The sequence below is a fragment of the Peromyscus maniculatus genome, chromosome 1, assembly GCF_049852395.1.
Source record: "Peromyscus maniculatus bairdii isolate BWxNUB_F1_BW_parent chromosome 1, HU_Pman_BW_mat_3.1, whole genome shotgun sequence".
NCBI lineage: Eukaryota > Metazoa > Chordata > Mammalia > Rodentia > Cricetidae > Peromyscus > Peromyscus maniculatus.
In genome coordinates, this window is record NC_134852.1 from 120,416,821 (window position 1) to 120,443,530 (window position 26,710).

Sequence of the window (26,710 nt, forward strand, 5' to 3'; positions counted from 1 at the left end):
AAAGGAACTAATTCTCTATAAATGACAGTCCACTGAAGTATCACTCTTGAACAATTAAAATAGTAAATGATCTTTTGCCAGGACTAAGCATGCTATGCCTAATTTCTGTCTCTGTTACCTACTGTTCTTTTTATGTTAGGCAAAACATGCTGTCAAAACTGATAATAAAATCACTAGTAATTGAAGAAATACACCAGAAACATTCAATTATGCACCAAAACTTAGATGGGCACAGTTCAGAAAAGACCATTAGTTTGAATATGAATCTTCAAAAAGAATTATTTCTCTCAAAGGAAGGTCAGATTCCAAATGTAGAACTTGAGCATAACTGAGTAGAGCAGGGGAAAGCTCAGAAGTATAGTGGATACATAGCATGCACCAAAACTCTGGTTTGAATCCTCAATACATGCACTTGCACACATGCACTTGCACACACAAGCTGAGAATAAATAATTAAACAATATGTAACAAGGTAATAGTTTAGTATTTCTGCTTTTAACTTACTGCTTCCCACATTTCAAATGAATGTGACATAGCAGTGACTAATAACTCACTGTCAAAATGGTTTACCTTGTCAAATAGCTAGATTAAACAATATGCATTGGGGCCAGAACACCAATATCAAGTTCTTCTTCTCTCTAAAGTCCTTAAAACAGCAACAACAACAACAACACAAACCCCAACTTCCCTCTGCTTTTCTTCACTGGACCACGTTCCAATTGATTTACGTTTATTAGCAAAAGGAATCAAAGGCTTCACAAGCAGGAATAATCAGCACTCACTTAGCCAAAATCCACTATTCTTTAAGCATGTACTCTTGTGCCACCCTAAGAATTCAGGTGGTTACTTCACCACATCCTCATCTTTTAATTGACATTTCCTATCTCCAGGGAGCACTTTCATCTTTGAGTTTCGTGTTCATGTACCAGCTTTCATTCTTTCTTCCAGCTTAGTTTCTCACCTTAATTCAAAACAATGCATCTCAAATGACACCACTGCACTAGATCTCCAATGTCTTTCTGTATTACATAAGCATGAGACCGGAAGAAAACTTACAGTGAAGGCAAAGATGAGTGGGGAAAAATGTGGTCAAGACATGATACAGTGACTGATATGAAAATGTGATACACTATGACATACAGGACTAAGTGTGACATCTTGGGATTGATTATCCAGAGCATAGTACCACTACTATAACGGTGGAGCTTCTCAGTTCTGAAAATGAAACATTTTTTTAATACTTTAAAATTTTACATACACTTACTTACATTTTTGAATAGTTGCTCAGCAAGTTCCCTGATGTGCTTTATCATCTTCAGTGGGTTATTTTCTTCAACTTTAATTCTCTCTACTTCAAAAGCTACCAACTTGGAAAAAAAAAGCAGATGGCAGTAATCAGTACCCAAATATGTTGAATTTAAAAATTGGTATTTTCATACAATATGCAAACTAAAAGCCATCTAAAATACATATTATTTAAATAATAAATTACTTTAGATTTGTACTGGGTTTCACCTCTACCCCAAGATGACAAAGGCTTATCAAATCTATGGCTTGCCAGGTAGTCTCTACTCAGTGATTCTTGGGGAATAGTCATTTATGGAGTGCAAAGAAGCTTTTTCACCCTACAGGTCTCACTCACGATAATTCACTTACATAGAAAAATTCAGAAAAGTGAGGAAGTCTCCAAGTATTTCTTTAAGTTACAAATATGAACAAACAATTCATGTCATGATGACTGGACTCTATGGTCAGTATGACCTGGGTTCAGATTCCTCATCTATAAATGAAGATGGAACAGTAGGATGGTATTTAGATTCCTTTTAGCTCTCAAGAGATATATATGGACTCCATCTCCCTATTAACTAGTTTGCTAAGACAACTGTGTGGGAGTATATACTTACTGTAGAGGACTGACATGAAAAGAAATGTACGAGAGTAAACAGGTGAGAAGGGGGAGGAACTAGAGTTTCTTCCTTCCGGGAAAACAAAGATGGGACATAGATTAATGTTGCTATTAATAAAGTTTCAGAGACCAGTAAATGAGTTAGAAAAGGACTTTGGCAAGCATCTTAGTTTAACTATATAAGCCATCAACCATTGAGTACTTAATTAGGAACCTAAAGGTTGATATAAATGTTAGTAGGATCAAAGGCCAGTCACATTAACTGTTAACAGGAAATCAAAGCTCAGTAAGTACCTACAAACAACTGTGCAAGTCAGGGTACTATGCCTTATACCTGCATGTGCTCATTACTAAATGAGGCACTGGTGTAGGTCTTCATCCAGAACAGAAGCTCTGATTCACTTTCCTTACCCGTGAGTACTTAGCTATCTTTACAAAGAATAAAAGACCCATCTCGGGGAAGGGGGGGGGGGGAGACCTTCATTCCTACTTTCTTTGAACAAGATAAACCACCAATGGTAAAAGGTAACAAAGCCTTCCTCATTTTGGGTTTCAGGAGTGACTTTCTTTAATGTACAACCGGAACTTTAAAATCTACTGGTTCCATGGGCTGGAGAGATGGCTCAGAGGTTAAGAGCACTGCTTAGTCTTCCAAAGGTCCTGAGTTCAATTCCCAGCAACCACATGGTGGCTCACAACCACCTGTAATGAATTCTGGTGCCCCCTTCTGGCCTGCAGGGATATGTGCAGCCAGAACATGGTATACACAATAAATAAATAAAATTAAAAAAAAAATCTACTGGTTCCAATACAGTGATGTTTCAGAAACTGAAATACAAATGATATTCACTTTCTTGTCCCCATAATGCACTGCTTGAATATAGAATTATATGATAAATGGAAAATACATTTTAAAAAAGAGAAAGCACAACAAATGTAAAATAGTATCCTATTCACTAATTCTATTTCTCCCTGTATATGGCCAAATCCCAAATATTTCTACTAGGGTAGCTACAAAATGGTAATTATTGTTAGTAGGAATGTTATAAACTTAAATTATGGCTCTATGACATTGATGGATTAAACATAACTCTAATTTACAGTCACATATCTGTGCATCAAGTTAGACCTAGCTGCAGACTGACAATGACTGAACCTTATATTTTTTTTAAAAATGAGTCTTATTTATATAAGCACTGTCCAATCTTTAAAAAAGATCTAAGAAGCTATTCAATCATAGTTGTTCAAAATCTTTTTGTACTTTTGAAACATTCTATAATTTTCTCAATTTACATTGTAAGTATCAAGATTTGATATACATAATATTTGATTACTTAATATTTAATTTATAATGTTTATAAATTTGAGTAAACATTATACTAATGGTTTTTGCTTTTAACTATTAGTTGTTGATAAGAACTATACCTCATCAAAGAGATCACAGGCTCTATATGGAGGCCCTCTTTCTGAAACAAAACCTGCAAATGCCATTCCATTGAGCACTTTAGTGAGGAAATCATTCTCAACCAAACCACGCTGCCCCAAGAAAGCTGTCTGTAAAGAAAAAAAATGTGAAATGATAATTTATCACTGGGAAATGGACAAATGGTTAAAATAAAAATAGAAAGAATGAAGATTGCCTGAATGCATTCAGGTATAACTAAACAATGTCATGAAATGTGTTTCTCTCAAAGGGTTTTGTCTAATACCTGAAATATTACATGTATTGGAAAGAATAAAAATTAATCCATCTAAAAGACAGGAGGAAAAAAAATACTTGACTTTAAGAAGAGAAACGTCAATTTTAAGTTTACATATTCTGAAGGAAAATATTACACCAACTCTATGTGTCACATAACACAGAGACTTTAATCACATTCAATACATATGGCTAAGAGAGTGTTCTTTTAAATGAGTCCACTTAACTAACAACCTGGTACTATGTCTTACTTTGTGAAAATGTATCACAGGCTCAGCATGGATCCGTATAAGCTGGAGGCATGACCTATATCCTTGGAACAGTTGTGCAAATAACCTAAGGAAAACTGCTCGTACTTCTTTATCCTGGAAATGTAAAAAGAAACACACAGGTAATTTAATTAAAAAAAAATTAAGTAAAACAGAGAGAAGAAGAAAGTTTGAGTGAGCAGCATGCTGTGCTTCCCATGCTTGTCTCCCCACGCAGCAGGCACAGTCTCATGAGAGTCTACTTATTCTTGGGTGAAATGGTTTGTTCTTTCTACTGAACCAAATAGAATTTGATTCTAGTGCATACAGTTCTCTTCCAGAGGAAAAATAAGTAGCACAATTTCCTCTTTTACTGTGTCAGAGAAAGGAATATATGCCAAGACCTCTGATTTTTATAAATGCAAAAATTATAGTTATGAATATAAAAGGGAAAAACTCTCAAAAGATTATACTTTAAAGGCTTATGAAATTCTTCTAACATTTATCCACATTATAAAATCTATTCTTATTCTAATGAAATATGATTTAAAAGTAAGTCTTGCCAATCCAGGTTTTAATAGAAACAATTTTTAAACTGTTAAAGAAAATTCCATATTTCTTTGGTCAATACCTTATTTAATGGATAAAGAAAAAAAGGTCAAGAATGCTTATATCATTTTTTCAAAGGACCACAGCTCTGTAAAGTCTCCTACTGGTCACACATTCATTCACCTCTAAGACATGAACTGGCAAAAGAAAAAAGGGGTGTCTGCTATCCTTCCATTTGTTTAAGACTGCTAATCCAAACTCCTCTTGGCACACATACTCCTCAAACTTGATTCTCTCCTATAATCAGCATTCATTCCTTCATTTTTCTAAGTATCACCCACCCCACTGGAGATGTAGCTCAGTGGTAGAGCACATGCATAGCACACGTAAGGCACCTGGTTCGATACATAGCACTACAAGAACAGAAGAATCCAAATGCTTATGCTGGGTGGTTTTCCAGACTGTAGCTGAGGCTCTAATTTCTTTGCTGTCTTTACTCTTGCTTCATAAAGAGAAAGTCAAATCCCCTCTCCAGGCCAGTCAATTGCCCTGTAACACCTTGAGGAAAGAAGAATTCTAATTTCTATGTGGGGGTACTTCTAACTCAGCTATTTCAGAAAACCTAAAAATAAAAGTACAGCACTCTTTAGAAGTATCAAAATTAAATAATAAATTCCTTACCAGCATTTTTGAGTGGGATAAGGCCGTTCGTGGAGGAGGGAAAGCATGATCTGCTACTTCCAAATCAGGGTGCAAAATCTAAAGTAAACAAGTTTGTTATATAAGATATCTAGGATTAATAAGACTTACTCTTTAGTTTCTTTGGGGCATTAAGTGAACTATCAGTACATGAGTTAGATTATAGTCCTACCATGAGATAAAAATCACTTAGTTGATACAGCTTTGCATGTACTGTTGTGGAAAGATATCTAAGACAAAACATTAGATTAGGAAGAAAAAAAAAGACTTCCTAGGGGCTGGAGAGACAGCTCAGGGGTTAAGAGCACTTGCTTTTTGCAGATGACTAAGGTACAATTCTCAGCAACCACATGATTGCTCATAACCATCTGCAACTCCAGTTCCAGGGGCTTTGACACCTTCTTCTGATAGGTACACATGTGGCATAAAGACAAAAAACACCAATACATATGGAATAAAATAAACATTACAAAAAAGGCCAACTAGAAAAAATCACATAGCAATGTCTTACTTATTTTAAAATAATAAATAAATAAATGCACACACAGATAAACATCTACCTGAGTATGTGCAGTTCTCAAAGAACATATATCAAATTATAAAAAAATGAGCCACTGATGGGAAGTGAGCAACTGGCAGAAGTGCTATGTATCAATGTGGCTACTTCGTAAAAGAGGTTTATTTTACATCTTGTAATATATAACCTAAACGGATGAGATAGAATAGAGAACCAAGAAATGAAGCCACACAGCTATAAACACGATTTTTGACAGAAGTGTCAAAAACATGCATTATAGGAAAGACAATCTCTTTAACAAATGGTGCTGAGAAAATGATACACACATGCCAAGCAATGATACCAGACCTTTTTCTCTCTCCTCCTGTTAAAAAAAAAATTCAAAATGAACTAAAAACCCTACTATAAGACCTAAAAGTTTGAAACTTTTAGAAGAAGACATGAAAAATACTTCATGATCATAAAGTCCTCCTGAAAAAGGATCCGATGGCTCAGGAGAACTGATAAATGGTATCACAAGATGAAACCATGAGAAGAGAAAAGAGACAGCCTACAGAATTGGAGAAAACCTTTGCCAACTACATATTAGACCAGAAAGTCATAGCTCAATAATAAACAACTCAAATGTTAAACACCAATAAAACAAATCATCTAATCAATAAATGGGCCAATAAATTAAATAGTTTGCAAAAGAAAAATTCAAATGGCTAATAAGTGTTTGAAAAAGAATGGGTAGCATCCTTAACAATCCAAGAAACAAAACCATACTGAGATTCCATCTCCCTCAAAGTCAGAATGACTGCCATCAAGACAACAAATGACAGCAGATGCTGGCAAAGATGTGGGGAAGGCAGAACTTCAACTGAGAAGCGTGTAAACTGGTGCAGCCTCTATGTTAATCAGTGTGGCAGCTCATTAAAAAAGTGAAACAATAAAACAGAACAAAAACCCACCATCTAACTTAGCTATACTACTCTTGGAGTATTCAACTAAAAGAATCTAGATCAGCAAACCACCAAAATATACACACCCATGTTTACTGCAGTACTAGTCAAAATAACCAAGACAGGGAACCAGTCCAGATGCTCATCAATGAATGAAAAAAGAAAATGTGTTATGCAGCTTTACTGACTGAAATGTATGAAGAAAGTGTCATAATGAAAACCTATTTTGTATGCTAACCAAAATTAATTTATAAATGTTTTAAAAGGTGGCTGGAGAAATAGCTCAGTGATTAAGACATTTGCTGCTCTTCCAGAGGATCTGGGTTTGATTCCCAGTACCTACATAGCAGCTTACAACCACCTACAACTATAGTTTGGATACCTTCTGGCCTCCTCAGGCACAGCACAAATATGTTGTACATACATGCAAGGAAATAATTCATACTTATATAATAAAAATGAAAAAACCTTTTTAAAAGTATACTGAAAAAATAAAAGTAGAAAACACAACAAACTAATTAATTAAAATACTTGGGTAAGGAAGAAGCTCTTGAGCTTTGCATTTCAGAAGAGGGTAGACTGTGATGAACTTATGAATAATAACACTAGAAATACAAAGAAAATACCTAGGAAAGCTAAAGAAAAATGTTAATATTTGAGTTAGGCTTTGTGTTGCAGAATACTTGTTTACACTGTGAAGATATGTCACTGTGATTGGTTTAATAAAGAGCTAAATGGCTAATAGCTAGGCAGGAGAGAATAGGCGGGACTTTTGGGCAGAGAGAGGAACTCGGGATCAATCGAGGCGCATAAGAGATGCCAGCAAGACACTGAAGAAGTACAAAACAGAGGAGAGGTAAGGGAGCCATGAGGCAGAATGTAGATGAATAGAAACAGGTTAATTTGAATTATAAGAGCTAGTTGGGGAAAAGCCTAAGCTAAGGCCAATCTTTTATAATTAACAAGTCTCCATGTCACTATTTGTGAGCTGGCAGCCCAAAGGAAAGTCCGACTACATTTGGTGCCCAATGTCCGGCCACGTATATCTACATAAAGCCTGAGCAAACTTAAAAAAACAAATTCCCAAACACGAAGTCAGACCTGACTTCCAGGTGACCTGTCTCTCAAGCAGGCCCAGTACTTGCAGCATACAGAGGTGTGGCCCCTTTAACACAACAGAGCATTTAAGCAATGTGCTACTCAGGCAGGAGACTAGATAGAAATACTTGTCGCAACTTGAACAGAGCAGCTTCCCAGAGTAGGGAACAGTTAGGCTGAGGGGAGTGAAGCCAGCCCCTAGCACCACCTGCTAACCTAGCTGTGCAGCAGAGGGCTGAGCTGCCACCTAGCAGTTTAAGCTTTGGCTCATGTGATCACAGAATGCTGCAGATGCTTAGGCCAGGTCCATATTGAGAAAAGCCTCTAAATAGGTACAGAATAATTAAAAATGTGCTTAGATGCTAAAGAAAAGGAAATGGGTATAAATAGTAAATAAATAAATAAATAAATAAATAAATAAGTGAATAAATAAATAGTTTAAAAATAATAAAGTGAAGTCTTTAAAGAAAGAGTAAAGTAATATTAAAAGCCACATAAGGATGAGAAATGCACAGTGTGCCTGAATCCTGTATGTTGCTTTGGTGACTTTAAGTTTTTTTGAATGCTGATGAGTGAAAGACAAACCCTGCTGAGAGACACTGGATTGTAGAAAAAACTGTTAAATTAAACCAACCCCTATGTTTTTAAAATGTCTTAATTTCATAATGAAAGTCAGGAAATATGTTGTGTTAAGGGAGAGGTTATGCCTTGTTCCCATAGGAAGCAAAAAGCTACAGATTTCTTCAAAATTAATAAAAGATGAGATTTTGATTGGGGAAGACCTCCTGAAAATCTTGGCTATAGACAAGAAGGAAGAAATTAAAAACAAACAAACAAAAAACTACAAGACAGGTGACACATATGCTGATCCCTCTACATGGGAACAGTTCTGAGACTGGATGAGACATGATAAATCTTGTTGGCTACAAAGTCTCATGACTTATTATTACATGCCATATGACATGAATGGAGATTTATACTACAATTTGATTATGCAGTACAAAAGGACTTATAATGTTTAGAGATGTCTTTTATGTTCAAATACAGAGCAGAGAATGACTCAATGACTCAAACACTAATTTTTTAGCTACTGATATATTCACATGCAATCAATCCAATTACATAGTTAATATTTTTCTTTAAAATTATTTAAAATTATTCACCTTTTGAAATGTGGTGGTATCTGAGATGATACTATCTTTGGAATCACAAGTCTTATACATTATACCAAAACAAAATCCTAGGCATGGTGGTTCACACTTTTAATTCCAGTTCTGAGGATTTAGAGACTAGAGGGTCCCTCAGGCTTGCCAGCCAGCCAGCCCAGCCTACTTGGCAAGTTCCAGACTAAGAAGAGGTCCTGTCTCAAACAATAAGGTGGCTGGCACCTGAGGAATGACAGCTAAGATTATCCTCTGGCCTTTATATGTGCACACAAACACTAATGTTCTGTTTGTTTTTAATCAACAAAAATAGCATAATAAAAATTATTAAACTTGTTTCAATGTGAAAAACCTAGGCCACAAGATTTTTAAAACCTTGACTGCATGGAATGTTAGACTTTTACTGCTTCCATTACTCATATATTAACAAACTAAAAACACCAACTAGACATCCTGTTTTTGTAGATAGCACATTTACAAAAGAGATGATGTGCCAAGAATGAGGCTGGGGATCAGAAGCTAACAACTTCTAATAGAAAATATTGAAGAGAATACGACTTTTTTTTTTTTCCCGCAAACAAGACAGGGTTTCTCTGTGTAACCCTGGCTTCCAAACGCTGTGATTAAGGGTGTGCACCACCAAACCAGGCAGGAATCATACATTTTTGAGGCAAAATTTTATCTTATTTCCACAGTATTTGGTACACAGTATCTACTATATAAATATACTAAATAAGAAGCAAATATAACTACCTAGTAAATGAAGGATTCTCCTCTAAAAACTATAAAAGAATATATTTGTTTCAAAGATAGGACTCTTTAAGATAATTACACCTGTAATAGGGTATAATGGCACATACCTTTAATCCCAACACCCGGGAGGCAGAGGCAGATAAGATCAAGGTTAGCCTGGTCTACATAGCAAGTGTCAGACCAATATAGTGAAAGAATGTCTCAACATAATATATGTGTGTACGTGTAAACATACATACATCATACATATATAATTATAGACCATGTTTTTTAATTCCAGTTATCTCAGTTTCAAGTTTAAATCAAGAAAAGTGACCATGAATAAAGAGGCATACCAAAGAAAGCGCTGCTTGAGTCTGATGAAGAAGTGGCTCCGGAAGAGAAGAGAGGTGAATGCATTCAGGAATTTTAATAGTGCCTCCATCCAAATCTGCTATGATTACATCTAACTGAAAAAGATTTCAAAAATTAACTATAATTCATAAAATATATTTGTTATTAAACAAATTAATTGGCCGTGGCTAACTCAAACTGAGAAAAACCAATTGAGGAAGAGGTTCTTGGCTAATCGCAGTAAGAGTTCTAGGTTTAGAACTTCCTCATAACTTTACATTTCCCAAATTCCTACGAAATTAGGTATTGTACATGAGTACACTTCTGCCATTAAAGGATGAAAAAATGATATGTGCACTTTTGGCCCTTCAAGACAGGAGTATTGTAGGGTTCTTCTATGTTCTCGATCTTCTTCCCATGGGAAGAAACTATGAATTGGCAGCAGTCAAGCATTAATCATCCAGATGGTGGCACTACCTGAGGGGATTGTAATAGGAAAAGCAGGAAGGAAGGAGGATTGGATGGTAAATGATTCCATGGAGCAAACTACTCAGGCACATTGGAGAATTTCTATGAAGTGCTATGTGTTAATAAAATTCCATGTTAACTGAGCTATTGCATTTGGATTCTGAAAGAATCAATAAACAAAGTAATATATATCAAACAATTATTGTTTAGATGCAAAACCCAGCTTGGAGCAGTGATGCTCACCTGAAATTCCAGCGCTTGGGAGGCAGAAGGGTGAATTCAAGGCCACCCCCAGCTATGTAGTGAGTTCAGGTTTGTGATCAGCTTGTGATACATTAGACCCTGTCTCAAAATCAAGACTAAAACAGACAAAAACAATACCCCAGACCTTATTTGTAGTATTTTAAAAGATCATATTTAAAAATAACTTACATAAATATGAAATGTTTTGATGATGTGCTTACAATTCATTCTAATTTATTCATTAAAATGTTAAATCTACAACTGGCAACATTTGGTTTGTCCTATCTTTATATTTAGTACTACTAAAATTATTTACAAATTATATGGGGCCGAACTTTTAATAAACATGCTTAGTAGCTTACACATTTTTATATGATGATACCAAAGTTAAAGAGAACTAGACATTAAATACAATGTTAAGAGGATTGATTGGTATACACGTGAGGCTCTTGTCTAGTCTTTCAATAGTGTCAATGACATCTCTGATGTGGTTCCAGCTACAGTTGCTGTGTGAGGAGCACCAAAGCTTTCTTCTCTGCTGGTATTTAGAACAGAAGCAGTGTTACAAAGTCTTGTGGATTACAGATGTCACAGAACAAAATCCTTTTGGTAAAGAAATATTCTTATACTCCCTGAAAAGTGCCACATAATCTGCTCCCTACACTCCAGTCATAGTGCTTCAGAGTACACTCCTCATCTCACATTAGAAATCCCGGTCCATTACTTGGCAGCTCTTACATCTGGAAACATACCCAGCAGAAATTTATTTCTGTATCCATTATATCTATGGCTGCTATTTAAATGTTTTATAGCTACAAACAACCACCATCACTTTCTCCTTCCTCCATATGACAGTCCTTAAATAGTGATGTTTAATTATTAAATAGTATCAAATTATCATCTGAGACAATTTCCTCAAAGAACTGCAGTTTCTAAACTTTTGATTCTGATGTCCTCTGATGCACACTGTTATAGTCCTACTAGGAGCATGACATCCAAAAGCAAACACACTATTCTTGAACTAGCTTTAGCTTCTCTTTAGTCACATGGATTGGGAATTTGGTGGGGGCTCATACTGAATTTGAGTTCCACTAAATTTAAACTCTCTGCAAACTATTTTATTCTTGATAATTTTCAGGTATTCTATACTGGCAGATCTCATTTTAAAACACTAATAAATTAAGCATTGGGTAGAAAATTATGAATAAAAATTAGATTATTAATCCTTATCATCTACAGCAGTGGTTCTTAACCTGTGGGTTATGACCCCATTGGGGGTTGAACAACCATTCCACGGGGGGTTGTCTAACATGCAGAAAACACAGATATTAACATTACAATTTATTTATTTATTTATTTATTTATTTATTTATTTATTTATTTATTTATTTATTTATTTATTTATTTATTTTTGGTTTTTTCGAGACAGGGTTTCTCTTGTGTAGCTTTGCGCCTTTCCTGGAACTCACTTGGTAGCCCAGGCTGGCCTCGAACTCAGAGATCCGCCTGCCTCTGCCTCCCGAGTGCTGGGATTAAAGGCGTGCGCCACCACCGCCCGGCTACATTACAATTTATAATAGTATCAAAATTACAGTTACAAAGTGGCGAAGAAAATAATTTTATGGTTGGGGGTCACCATAACATGAGGAACTGCATTAAAGGGCTGTAGCATTAGGAAGGTTGAGAACTATTGATCTACAGAATATAGAATTCCTCATATGAGGTATACGGTAAGATAAAAATGATCTACTACACAAGGGTTATTTTAAAGTGAGGCCCAGTGGCACATGCTAGCACTTACTCAGATGGCTTAAGTGGAAGGACTGCTGTGAGCTCAGGAGTTGGAGGCTAGCCTAGGCCACACAGCAAGACCCTGTCTTTTTTTGTTTTATAACTGATTGGTAATTAATTAATCAATATTTGTAAGAGAGATGGGGCGGGACGACACATATGCCACGGTACATGCATGGAGGTCAGACGACAACTTCCAGGAGTTGATTCATCCCTTCCTCCTTGTTTGAGGCAGGATTTCTCTTATTTCTGCTGCGCTGCTCACATGAGGCTAGCTGACCTTCCAGGTGACTCTCCACTCTGCTGGAATCCCAAACACCACTGCAAATAAACTTAGGTGAAGAGCTTGAGCCATCTCCCCTGTCTAAAGCCACCTTATTCATAAATATATGAATGAATAAATTCTTTAAAACTCTCATACTTGCAAAATTAAATATATTTACATTTCTTGATGCTGTTTTCCTTCTACTCTGTCTTTTCTATGGAAAATGTACCATATTCTGAAAACAATAATGATTTGAAACCTTATAACACTCAAATACAAAAGACTCAAGATCTGGACATTTAAGAGTTGGATACTTACAAGCTCATGAACATCAGTTTTAAAGATGGAGTGTACTCCAATAATGAAAGGAGTTGGAGAACTCAAAACTTCTAGTAGCTGAGCAGGAAGAATGGGAATATAAGGGTAACTGAAAATAATAAAAATATTTTATTTATGTTATTTTTTCCCACAATGTGAACACATTTCCTTTATTTCTATGCAGTCTGAACTATTAAAATGTACTTATTAATTATCTGAGAATTTCATACCATATATTTTGATCATACTCACTGACTCATCTCCAACTCCTCCCAGATAAATCTCCACTATCCTATGCCACCCCCAGCTTTGTCTTTTTAAATTTTTATTAATTACTATTTTAATAAATAAAATTTATCACGTTATTTTATTAAAATAAGTTTATTTATTATTTTAATAAAATAAAATCATTTTTATTTTTTATTAATTATTTGAACTTCATACAATGTATTTATATCATAGTCATTACCACTCCTCTCAGATTCACTCTACCTCCTTACCTTCCAACTCTGTGTTCTTTTTTTTTTTTCAGTCTGAATTTAAATTTATTTATATTTTAAAATTATCAAGTAGGCCTGGTGTGGTGGTGTCAGCATTTAAGCCTAGTATTTGGAAGGCAGAGGTAGGTAGATCTCTGTGAATTCATGGCTGGCTTGGTCTACATACTAAGTTCTAGGCCTATCAGGGCTAGGCCTGCATATGAATTCACAGGAGTTGTGACAGTATGTACACAGCCTGTGCAAGCCCAAGCCAGACCAAATACCACATGGAGATGGGAACCAGGCATCAATCCTACCTCTAGCTGTGGAGCTATTAGCAACTGTTAGCTGCTAGGAAAGGGAGACGGTTTTCTCTGTAACTGTAACTGGTAAGTCAACATCCTCCAGTGGAAGACCCACACATCTAAGATTATTTGGGCAGCACAAATTGGCCTTGAAAGTGTTATTTATTTATTTTTAAGGATACAAAATTGGGTGGGTAGGGAAGGAAAATGGATCTGGGAAGTGGTTAGGGATGAGGATATGATCAAAGATGAATGGAACTCTCAAAGAACTAATACAATTTTTTTTAAAGCACTGAAGAATTAAAAGAAATCAATTTTATTGGCATGATTATTAACACAAAAGTTCTGAAAGGAATAATTTTCAAAACCTCCATGTGTAAGATAGGATCACAGATATAAAACAGAAAGTAACTGGAACCCAGGTGAGTGGCCGGCTTCCTCCTTCCTCCCCAAATGCATGCTGTTTTTTTTTTATTATTATTATTTTATTTTACAACACCATTCAGCTCCACATACCCCCCCACCCCCCTCCCCGTGCCCCCAGCCTACCCCCCATTCCCACCTCCTCCAGATCAAGGTCTCCCCCGAGGACCGGTATCAACCTGATAGACTCAGTCCAGGCAGGTCCAGTCCCCTCCTCCCAGACCGAGCCAAGTGTCCCTGCATAAGTCCCAGGATTCAAACAGGCAACTCATGCAATGAGCCCAGGACCTGGCACCACCGCCCAGATGCCTCCCAAAGAGATCAAGCCAATCGACTGTCTGGTGGAGCGCTGGGAGTCTAATTAGTGAGAAAGAGGAGGGTTTATATGAGCGAGAATTGTTGAAGCCAAGGTTGGATAAAGCACAGGGACAAATAACCAAATGAATAGAAGCACATGAACTATGAACCAAAGGCTGAGGGGCCCCCAGCTGGATCAGGCCCTCTGAATGGGTGAGACAGTCGATTGGCTTGCATGCTGTTTTAAAGCACTTTTCCTTCTGCAGACCCGATACCAGAGGGAGTTCTGACAAGACCTCCACTCTCAAGGCAATGTAATGACTTCTCTAATTACACTATGCTTTATGCTCACATTCAATAAACACATAGATTAAACATTTTTACAAAAACTCCAGAGGTTTTTTTTTCCAAAAATTAAATCTAAAATCTTACCTAGTGTTCATGAACTTAAGTTTCTGGGACATTATTATTAGTAAATTAAACCAGAGTAAAATATTCTACCTATAATATGACCTGCCATCATGGTTTACATTTTTTTTTTTTTTTTTTTTTTTTTTTTTGGTTTTTCGAGACAGGGTTTCTCTGTGTAGCTTTGCGCCTTTCCTGGAGCTCACTTGGTAGCCCAGGCTGGCCTCGAACTCACAGCGATCCGCCTGGCTCTGCCTCCCGAGTGCTGGGATTAAAGGCGTGCGCCACCACCGCCCGGCTCATGGTTTACATTTTTAAAAATTGTTTTATAATTTTTATTGTGGAAAATATTTGATATATCCCTTAAAAATAAGTGGGGAATTTATAATGAAGCTCCATTTAATCTAGGTTTGACAATTACCAATGTATAGCCATGCATGGCCACTGACTTTTGTTTTATTCTCTATGTTATTGTAAAGTAATTTCACATAATTTGTATACAAATAATTTAAGAGGTGTATAAAACAGATAAGGACTCTTCATTAACAGAATTCCAATAGCTCCTAAAAACTAATACACTAGTATCAAATAGCACTAACTAAAGAATTTTACCAGTATTGAGAGATAATTAAATATTGCTAATAATATTATTCAAAGTAAATTAAACATTTTTCACTAAATTAATCAACACGCAGTCATGTACATCTTGGAAAAGTCCCAATTCTAGACTAGATTTTATTAGAATCATAACTCTCTAACTTCATATAACAAACCTCTGTGGTTCAAAGCAATTGGGTCATGACATTTTGATTTATCAACAAGTATTGCATAATGTGGGAATAAATAAAATTACCAAGTGAAAACTTCACCTGTATTTAAGAGGAAACATTAAAGATTCCAGGGCTCTACAGGCATCACTAAGTCTCTGGAAACTTGCTGAATGGAAGAGAACCTTATTTTCTGTAAGAACTGCACAAAAGAGGTTGAGGACATTTTGAATTCCTGAAAACACAAGAACAAAGGCTTACTTAACACAACAAATTGTACTGCATTGCCACCAACCACAGATTGTCTTTGACAAAGAAACAAGAAGAATATTCGGGGGTCTCCAAAGGAAAATACTTGATTAACTTTACCTATACAACCTATAGGTACCTACCTGTCTTCCTGGATGTCTATTCTTTACACCACTGTGATACTCAATGATCACGTGAGCTGTTTGGTAATTTACTACTACCTTCTTCACTTCATCTTCAAGGTCTGTATTTAAGTTCCCGTTAAAGAAGTTGGCATTTGTTTTTGTTCTCCTTTAGAGCCTATTTGTCTGCTGTTACAACAGTCATGTGTTTCAAGATGACATTTCAGTAGCCAATCATCACATATATAACAGTGGGATAATAAGGTCATAATAGAGGTAACAAATTCCTACCATCTAGTAGGACAATGTGGCTGTCCTAGTATTGTTGTACAATGCATTACATATTTGTGATAATGTAGTTGTAACAAAACTATGGCTAGTCATATGAAAACATAGAACACAATTCGGTACAGTGAATAATGTGATCAATGGCTACATGATTGATCTATGTATTTACTATACCACAGTTTTGTTTGTATTTGTCTGTATTCCTTCTCCTTACAAAGAAAACTCTAAATTGTGTTATGCTAGCAGCAGCCTCACACATTTTGTATTTACTTACATGTCTTATATATTACATCTGTGATTCTTGATTGCATCATTTTCTCCTGTGCTTGATTTAATCTCATATTACTTTGCACACATGGCGCTCAGTTTAATAGGCTATGTTATCTGTCTGTTTTCATTGTATAGCCTAGATATGTAGCAGGCTATACTATCTAAGATGTGGAAGGACATATGTTTGAGGATATCTGTCCAATGACCCATTTCCTAGAATACATTTTTGCTATTCTTTGACATAATTATATGAGGTGAGCAGCTAATCTGCTGTTCATTCCTGTTGCCTCACCCTAGGACCATAGCAATGGAGCCAGCCAACCATGGAGTGAAATGTCTTAAAATAAACCTTTCCTTTTTAAATTGATGTGGCTGAAAGTATTTTGTCACACTAACCAAGTGATCACAGCACACATGGTTTTCTATCTTTTCCCTTGAGAATCTATTGTTGTGGAATATTAGTTTAAGGTGTGTTACATTCGCTTATACTGTGGATTATTTGTTTAATGATGCAAAGATGCGTGGCGTTCTTTTATGTTGTATTTGTTTAACTCTGTAAAGCTGTACTATTTTGCCTGCCTAAAACACCTGATTGGTCTAATAAAGAGTTGAATGGCCAATAGCTAGGCAGGAGAGAGAAACAGGTGGAGCTGGCAGGCAGAGAGAATAAATAAGAGGAGTGAGAAAAAGAGAAGAGGAGGAAGACATCAGGGGCCAGCCACACAGCCACACAGCCAGCCACAGAGTAAGAAGGAAAGTAAGGTATATAGAATAAAGAGGGGTAAAACGCCCAGAGGCAAAATGTAGTTAAAGAAATGGGATAATTTAAGTTAGAAAAGCTGGCTAGAAGCAAGCCAATCTAAGGCTGGGCATTCATAAGTAAGAATAGATCTCTGTGTGTTTATTTGGGATATGGGTGGTGGGCCCCCAAAGAGTTAAAAAAATATTACAAAGTCTGTAGATCATTACACCTTTAGTTTGGTACTAAATCTATCCTAGATTTAGACAACAGGAATTCTTTTGACCTAGTCCCTTGTCCTTAAAGCATGAACTCTTTTCTGCCCCTTCTTCTTCCAAGTTCATGCTTCTGGCTGAATGCAACAATCCAGGCTCCAGTGTGAAAACTGCAGGAATCCAGAGTGCTGGCAACTTCTGATGAGAACTAATACTAAAGACCAAGTCTTACACTGCCAGGATATATACTGGATAATTTCCACATAAGTGCCTTTCCTCATAGCCCACTTCTGCCTATAGGAAACATGCATAGATATACAAACATACATATATTATTAGCACACATATATCCATATAAAGATATACTTTTTTTTTCTCCCCGAAACAGAGTTTCTGTGTGTAGCTTTGCGCCTTTCCTGGAACTCACTCTGCAGCCCAGGTTGGCCTTGAGCTCACAGAGATCCACCTGCCTCTGCCTCCCCAAGGGCTGGGGTTAAAGGTGTGCACCACCACCTCCCGGCCTATAAATACTTTTGAGAATGAGTTTACATCATTACTTTCAATCCCAACTTATTCTTAATTTCCTTTATTACTTTAACTCATATGTGTTATGTGCCTTTCTCCACTGAAAACGCTGTATCCTAATAACATCAAAGCATTTCTTTCCTTCTTTCTTTTGGTTTTCTTAAGACAGGATTTCTCTGTGTAGTGCTGGCTGTCTTGGAACCCACTCTGTAGACTAGGCTGGTTTCAAACTCACAGAAATTGCCTGCCTCTGCCTCCGAGTATCAAAGTATTTCTTTATTTGCTAAATTCTACTATCTATATTATAGTTCCAGAATTGTCTTAGCAACTGCAACTCAACAAAACCAACCAACCAACCAACCAACCAACCAACCAACCAACCAACCAACCAACCAACCAAATACAAACAAAAAACCCACCACACATTACAGAGGAGTTCAATATTTCCTATTCTCTAACCAAACATGTCTCATACTGAACTCACATAATCAAACAAATGAAGTGTTCCAGTTCAGACAATGGTTTGGGAATCCACTAAAAATCTATGACTAAAGCTTGGTCCAAGGATGGCACCAGGGGGAGGTGGTGGAAAACTCTGGAGGTGAGGCCTATTGGGAGAACCTTACGAACGAGTCATTGAAAGGGACTGTGAGACCTTCCATGCCCTGTCTCTCTGCTTCTAGTTTAAGGTGGAATCACTTGCTTCTCACACATACTGCTGGGCCCTCACTGGTGTCATGAGGTGACACTACGAGCTACGCAAACCTTTTCTATTAGAGTTAGCTGCTTCAGGTACTTCATTTTAATAATTCAAAGGCATTTTCCTCATTTATATGGACAAATACCTGACAAGCAATTTAAGGGGGAAAAAGTTCTTTCTGGGTTTCAATTAGTATCAAAGGATCATTCTGTCATGGAAGGGAAGACACAATGCCAGGCAGAGAAGGCAAGGCAGCAGTATCAGGAAGCTGACTGATCGTACTGCATCTATAGATAGGAAATACTGTGAACAGGGAGTAGGCCCAAATGACCCCTGCCTTCAGCAAGCTATACCTCTACCAAAGCCCCACAACTTTCTCTAACAGTGCTACCTGCTAGATACCAAGGACTCTAACATAGAGCCTACAGTGGGTATTTCACATTAAACCACCACCATAACTTGAAAGACCCCAGCATACTAGCTTAGCCTAACGCCATTTCGAGTAAGGTCTGAAAAGCACGGGGTGTCTATGGCCGGCCACCTGGCCCCAGAAAAGGGTACTAAAGGTCAGAAAAACAACTTGGAGCCAGACAGCAGGCGTGTCGAGCTCGGGGAAAAACCACGAGCTGTCCTGAGTTTGAACCTGGCCTCATTTGAATCGTCCAATCAGAACCCTGTAAACCATGCTCCTCGTGCTCCTGCTGCCAGACCCTATAAAAACCCTCCACTCCAGCCCGTCGGCGCGCCAGTCTCTTGAGCCTCTTGAGGGACTGTGTTGCCCCGGGTACCCGTGTTCCTGAATAAAGCCTCTTGCTGTTTGCATCTGACTTGTGGTCTCGGTGTGATCTCTGGGCGAGGGTCTCTCCAGAGGGAAGACTGCCTTCGGGGGTCTTTCAAACTAATGCCTTTATAAATGTTACTTTATTATTTTTATCTTTATACAAATTAGATTGACTAATTTTGTTTCCTGAATATGTTAAGACATAAACATTCTTCAAGAAGTCAAAACTGTATGGTGGTGTATTTAGAGAGAAGCATCATTTCCCCCTCAATTAATAGTATTTTGTCAGTGTCAATTCCTGGTTTGAGTATGTGTGTGTGCATATGGAAGCCACAAGATAACCTTGGATATCCTTAAGAGTTCTCCACCTTGTGTTTGAGACAGGGTTACTCAGTGACCTGGAGCTAGACCAGTAGGCAAGGCTGGCTGGCCAGTGAGACCATCTACCTGTCTCCACATTACCAGTGCTGAGATTACAAGCACATACTACCACACTCAGTTTTTCTTGTGTGGAGCCCAAGAATTGAAAACACTTTACTAACTAAGCTGTCTCCACAGCCCCCAATTCCCACTTTCTACAATGTACTATGACTATGTAAAATGTTATAATTGGGGGAAAGGTAACTGTTTATGTACAAGGACTATTTTTATTAATGTGGTTATTTCTTGTGAATCCAATTATTTCTAAAAAGACATATCTGAGTGTTTGTTGCCACACACACAGTAATGCACCACTGTAATCCTAGCTACTTGGATGCACTGTCTGAAGGATTACAAACTCAAAGCTGTCTATCCTGGACAACTTAGTTGGACCCAGTCTCAAAACAAGGGGGTGGGGAGATAGGGGTACAGTTCTGTAGTAAAGTACTTGCCTAACATGCATGCACAAGGAAAGATCCTGAGCTCAATTCTTAACACAGTAAAACAAACAACAAAAATTATGGATGCATTAGTTTCTTATGGTTGTTGTAGTACACTAGCACAAACTTAGTCACCACGAATGTATTAGCTTCTGAAGCCAGAAGTCCTACTTTTGTTTAGGTTACTATTTTCTAACTTTTTCTCCCACATTCTTTGGCTCTTGGTTGCCTTTATCTTCAAAGATGCTGATGGCTACTTAATAGTCTCACATGGTATTATTCTGACATCAATCTTCTGTATCTTCTCCTTCATCTTGTAAAAGTCTTTGTCATTACACTGAGCTGAGGTGATTAGTGCACAGAGAAGTGACCTTGAGCAGGATTTTGAAGGATGAACATTAGCAGGGCAACAAGATTCTTTTCAAAAGAGTCTAGGGAAGAACCTGTCCCTTCCTGAACTTCATTTTTTCTCACAACAATAACAATGATCTGTTTACACATAAAATTCATAAGAAAATAGGATTTATATGGTATCATGGAGTGTGAATCAGGTTATGAGAATTAGACTAGTGAAACAACACTAACAGCACCCAGTTTACCTTCTCAAGGTGAGATGGTCAGACATGGTCTGCATGTCATAACTGAGCACTTAGTAAGGGATGATACTATGATATTCTAAAGGGTAAAATTTTCTTTACCCAAAAAAAGGTGTAGTAAAATACAACCTGTTCACACTCACATTCCATATTTCTAGTATTAAGTGTTTTAAATTTTACAAAATTAGTACTCTTGAATTTTAAGGTGTTACACTGATTTCTATTCCCAAGTAGCAATATTTGTTGCTGTGTTCATAGCTATGGTTACTTAGAAAATAAATGTTTTATGTGGTGATATGTTGTGTACCCTACTAAACTTGCCTGAGGATCAGAGGACAGAGTCAGCCACTAGATTAGACATAGAGATCAGGCAGTGGTGGCTCACACTTTTAATCCTAGCACTTGAAATTTCATGTCTTTGCTTAGGAAGCACACACACCTTTAATTCTAGGAGGTAATATGGCACGGCAGAGAAAGGTATATAAGGCATGAGGAACCAGGAACTCACTCTCTTTAGGCTGATAATTTTGTAGAGGTAAGAATTAGTGGCTGGCTGTTCTGCTTCTCTGATCTTTCAGCTTTCACCCTGATATCAGGCTCTGGGATTTTTCTTTGTTTGTTTGTTTTGTTTTTAAATAAAAAACCATCTAATATTCGAACAACAGTTTTAAGCTATGACCAGATGCCTACTTGAGCCTGAATAGTTTCCTAGTCTGCTGTTGTCTATTCCTATCTAATGCTGCACAGTAACAGTAAAGGAGACAGAATGGAAAATAGTCTGGTGATATTTTCTACTGAATAGTAAATATATATCAACAGAACACCATGTCTCAGCTTTCAAAGGGTAAACTGAGGAACGGAAGAACATACTTTTTAAAAAATTGTAGTTTATCATGCATCTATGTATATTCATACAATGTATGTGGAGTGTGCACAAACATGCCATGATTCGCATGAGGAGATGAGAGGACCAGTCTGTGGAACTAGTTCTCTCTTTCCCCCTTTATGTGTTTTTGAGGATGGTAATCAGGTCAGCAACCATGCACAAAAGCATATTCCCCCGTTTACCATCTCACAATCCCAGAAGGCCATACTCTAAAGACAGGATGTATTCTGGAAAGCCTTGCTTTCCTTTCTGGTCAGTTCATTGCAGGGAAAAGTTTAATACTAGTTAAGGCTTAGTCATGAGGATTTATCATTTAACTGACCAATATTTATTAATTGCCTATTTTCTCTGCATATCAGATTATAAGTGACTTATTAGACTTCTGGGATGTGACAGAAAATGCTAAATTCTTGGGGATGGAGATAAACATAAGGTAGACTCTTAGAAGTTCACAGTTCAGTGAGGATGGCAAATTGATAGTTAAAACACAAAAAATACTAACATATATAATATATAGGACAGCATAGAAAAAAGGGCAATTAATCCTCCTGCGATTTGAAAGCTGCTTGCTTACATGTTGAGTAGGCATGTTTTATAGAACACTAATCTCTGAGGTGCTAAAAGAGAGAACTGAAGTTTACACAAAGAGAACTTTGTGACAAGGAAGATCAACTCAATTTAATTTTCACTGTTTTGCCACAGGTCATGTTCAATGAAAAGATAACTAAACAGACCTATTTAATAGTAGCACTCAAGTGCCATAGAAATAATAGGAAGAACTGGGGAGATGACTCAGTTGGTAAAAGACCTGAGATCATATAACCCAACACCCTGTAAAAGCCAGCCATGGCCACATATTTTTGTAACTCTGGCTCTGTTGTGGAGGGTGGTGAAGAGATGAGTGGATCCCCAGAACTCACTGACCAGCCAGACTCAAAGCCAGTCTGTAAACTCTGGGTTTAGTAAAAGATCCTATCTCAAATGAGAAGGTAGTAAAGATAACTGGCATCAACCTCTGGCCTCTACATGCACAAACACACATGTGTATACTGCCCGCCCCTAAACACACACACACACACACACACACACACACACACTTTCTTCTTTGGTACATTTTCATCTTCCTATTTTAGTAATGTATACTTTAAAAATGTTCTTAAACAAGTTTATGCCAAAGAATTATTACATGCTACAACAGTAGCTTTCCCAGAAGAATAAATATCAGATTATTTTCTACCAAAGCATTCAAAAACAGAAATAATTTTCTGAATAACAAGATATACTTACAATCTACATTTTAAGAAATTTGCCGGGCGATGGTGGCGCACGCCTTTAATCCCAGCACTCGGGAGGCAGAGGCAGGCGGATCTCTGTGAGTTCGAGGCCAGCCTGGTCTACCAAGTGAGTTCCAGGAGAGGCGCAAAGCTACGCAAGAGAAACCCTGTCTCGAAAAACCAAAAAAAAAAAAAAAAAAAAAAAAAAAAAAGAAAGAAAGAAATTTATGTGCAAAGTAGAAATAATGTTTGAAGATAAATAAAAACATGTTTTAATAAGTTAAAAATGTATATTGAATATACATGGAGTCAGAGAGACAACTGACCCAAGAGTAGCTAATGAAAAGCTGGTTAAAGTTACATATGAATGAAAAAAATGTATAGAAACACGAAGATGAACAGAAAATTATGGAGAGTGAAACCTGGAATGGCAGAAGAACACAACTATTTTAAAAACAGAAATCTTTCAAACTGAGAAAAACAAATTATTATCTTAAAAATTCTTATTAGAACAAAGGGAATGCTCTCATTACATTTCCACTTTTGACAAGAAAGCTAGTCTACAAAAAAAGGCTACGAAAGAATCTTACAGTCTTGCCCACTTCCTTCCTCTCTGTGTTCCATAACCCCAGCCCCAAGCTCTCAACCCAGGTAAAGAGCTCTGGTAATGGCCTAATACTGGCTTTCCGGAAAGTCTAACCAAATGCCTGGTGATAAAAGAATGTCTTCAGACAGACCTACCTGCACCAGGTGCTTTGCTATACAGTCTACATAAGCCAATGCTTCTTTCTTTTTTCCTTCCTTTATTTCTATTCCTTCCTTCCATTTTTTTCTTTCTTTGCTCCTCCCCTTCTTTCTCTAAATCAGTCAAGAGTCCCCTTATTAAACTATTTTCCTCCTTTCCTTCATTGCCTTTTTCCCCTATTCTTTCTTTGAAAAGGTTAATGTAGAATATACAAAGGATACTTTAACTCAAAATTAACCTCCAATTACTAGAGAACAAAATAAAATAATTTAAAAAGATGATCTTCAAATGATCAAACACTCAATCACCTTGAATTCTGGCACTGTTTCACTTGTATACTGAAAATCTTATGAGGCATGATTACCCTTTCTATGTTTCTGAGGTACTGTGCCAGATACAGAGGATACAACAATAGGAAAATATAGCACATTTAGAAGCCCATAATCTCCTAAGGGGAAATTCCTTATGAATGCAATTGGCCTTCCCTATTTAATTAGGGCAGAATTATCAGAACATACAGCCAAACTGTCCTAAAGAGGCTCAGACCAACTGATCTACTCAGCAAGGACACTCTCCAGCACGATGAGTTATTTGCAGTTTGTGCAGTATGCTCCAGGTTTTCAGCTTTCATGAGCTGTCACTCATGCTGGAGTGGGCTTTCAGTAATGTAGGTGCCCTTGAGTCATTTCTGCTCCTGTTAGTAACCCTCACCCCTACTTGTATAAGCAGTACTAATGAGTAGCACTCATTGGTTCATCAAGCTGGGCTTTAGTGATACCCTTACATTGGTCTATCACTGGTTCCCTACTTTGGACGAGAAAATGTTTCCTTGTGGCCCCAGGAATGGTGTTGAATGATACCTCTCATTATATTTTTTAAATTTTAACTTGGACTTCAAGATCAAAGGTTCCAAAGGAGTGAATCCATGTCCAGTACTATAAACATAAGCAAAATCCATGGCTAGGGAAGTCACAGGCCCCAGGGGAGAATCTTTTAATATCGTTTTTCTAAATAGCCATGTTGTAAAACTGCCTTCTAACTATTTGTTTAGATTCACAGATCAGTCACTTTCTTTAAGAGTGTGGCCACTGATAGGTTTCCTATGCTCCAAGATGACCCCACACCCATGAGCATATGAGCAGCTCTAATTGAACAAGAGGAGAACATGAAGTTAGAAGGGAGATATAATGGTGGGTCCTGGAGGAATTCATGGGGAGGAAGTAAGGGGGTGGATCTGACCAAGATATATTAATTCCAATTCCTAGTTCTAGACTGGCCTTAAACTTCTCCAATCCTTTTGTCTTAACTTCCTGAGTACTGGGGTTATAAAATTCACTGTTTAGAAGAATACAATTCAGTGGTTTTAGTACAAAGTCATATACTACTATTAATATCTAACCCAAAACAATTCCATCATCCAAGAGAAATCCTGGACCTCGTAGTACCCCAAACTAGCCTGGGGGAAATATTATTCTAGTTTCAAGACTATAGAAATTTGCTTATTCTGGACTTTTCATATAAACAGAATCAGACTATATGTGGTCTTTTGTGTCTGGCTTCTTCACTTGGCATAGTTTCAAGCTACATCCATGATACAGCACATATCGATACTATACTCCTTTATATGGCTGAATAATAAATGTATTAAGTCATCCATTCATAACAGACATTTGTGATTACTTATTTCAATTTGGTATTAGGATGCTATGAACATTCACACATTTTTGAACAAGTTTTCAGTTAAGAATTTGATACATCTATTTACATACATATGTATGAAAAACCATCACCACAAAAGGTTTCCTTGTGACACTTTGTAATCTTTCTCTTCTCACCTACAATGTAGTCAGAGACCTGGTTTTGTCACCAGAGACTAGACTGCAATTTAAGAAACTGAATCATAAGTTATGCATTCTTTTCATGTGGTTTTCATTCAGCACAATTATTTTTAAGTAATCTATGTTGAACATACCAATAATTCATTCTTTTATATTGTATATATTTATATTGTATATCTTTTATATTCATTCTTTTATATTGTATATCCTACCACAGAATTTAATATATTTCTATTGTTAATTCCCTATTACCTTTAGTGAACACAAAGACTGTTTTCAATTTTTTACTATTATAAAATGGCTATGGACATTCATGTGCAAATATTTTTATGGATATGTATTACCATTTTCCTTGGGTAAATGCCTAGGAATGAACTTCACTTTAAAAAGTAAACAACCCATAGTCCAAGGTAGTTTTTCACACTCTAATTAGCAAAGAACAATGTTCTAGTTCTTTGATAGCTATTCAAATATTCAGGCAGGCAATCTTTTCAAGAGCTAGGACACCTGATGTGCCTATCTCCACCCCTAAGTTGTATGCCTCATTACAATCCTACCAAGCAGTCAATGCCAAGTGTCCTTCCTTTATCTCCTTTCTTTGCTGTAAGTTGCTCCCGATATCCAAACTATGCCAATGGGTGATACAAAAGTCAGTCCCTTAGGAAGTTTGCTCCATTCTTCTCTCCTCCTGACATAGCTAAGCTACAACAGATAACAAATGGTTTCTTTTTATTTTCTTTATCATATAGGTCAAGTGATACTAACTTAAATCTTTCTTTCTATCCATGGGTTTCTGTAAGAACATATTTTAAAATCCAGGATAAGACATACCTAATTGCTGAAATAAAAGAGCCACACTAGTGCCTGTGACAGGAAGACTATCATGCAAAGGAGTCTGGATCAGCTGTCTGTCTCCTGCACCCAAGGAAAATAGCTTCTGCAGAATGAG

General features: G+C 37.0%; 1 protein-coding gene across 8 annotated transcripts in view; it reads right to left on the reverse strand.

Moving 5' to 3' along the window:
• Nucleotides 1-26,710, reverse strand: part of Sbf2 (SET binding factor 2) — a 349,435-nt gene that overhangs the window by 153,310 nt on the left and 169,415 nt on the right. For all 8 annotated transcript variants that reach the window (XM_076550122.1, XM_076550109.1, XM_076550106.1 and 5 more), the window contains 8 exons: nt 26,593-26,698; nt 15,776-15,908; nt 12,995-13,103; nt 9,912-10,025; nt 5,084-5,161; nt 3,857-3,970; nt 3,332-3,460; nt 1,269-1,367 (listed from right to left, as the gene is read on the reverse strand). In XM_076550122.1, coding sequence (XP_076406237.1) covers nt 1,269-1,367; nt 3,332-3,460; nt 3,857-3,970; nt 5,084-5,161; nt 9,912-10,025; nt 12,995-13,103; nt 15,776-15,908; nt 26,593-26,698 — 882 coding nt within the window. The remainder of the gene's footprint in view (nt 1-1,268; nt 1,368-3,331; nt 3,461-3,856; nt 3,971-5,083; nt 5,162-9,911; nt 10,026-12,994; nt 13,104-15,775; nt 15,909-26,592; nt 26,699-26,710) is intronic.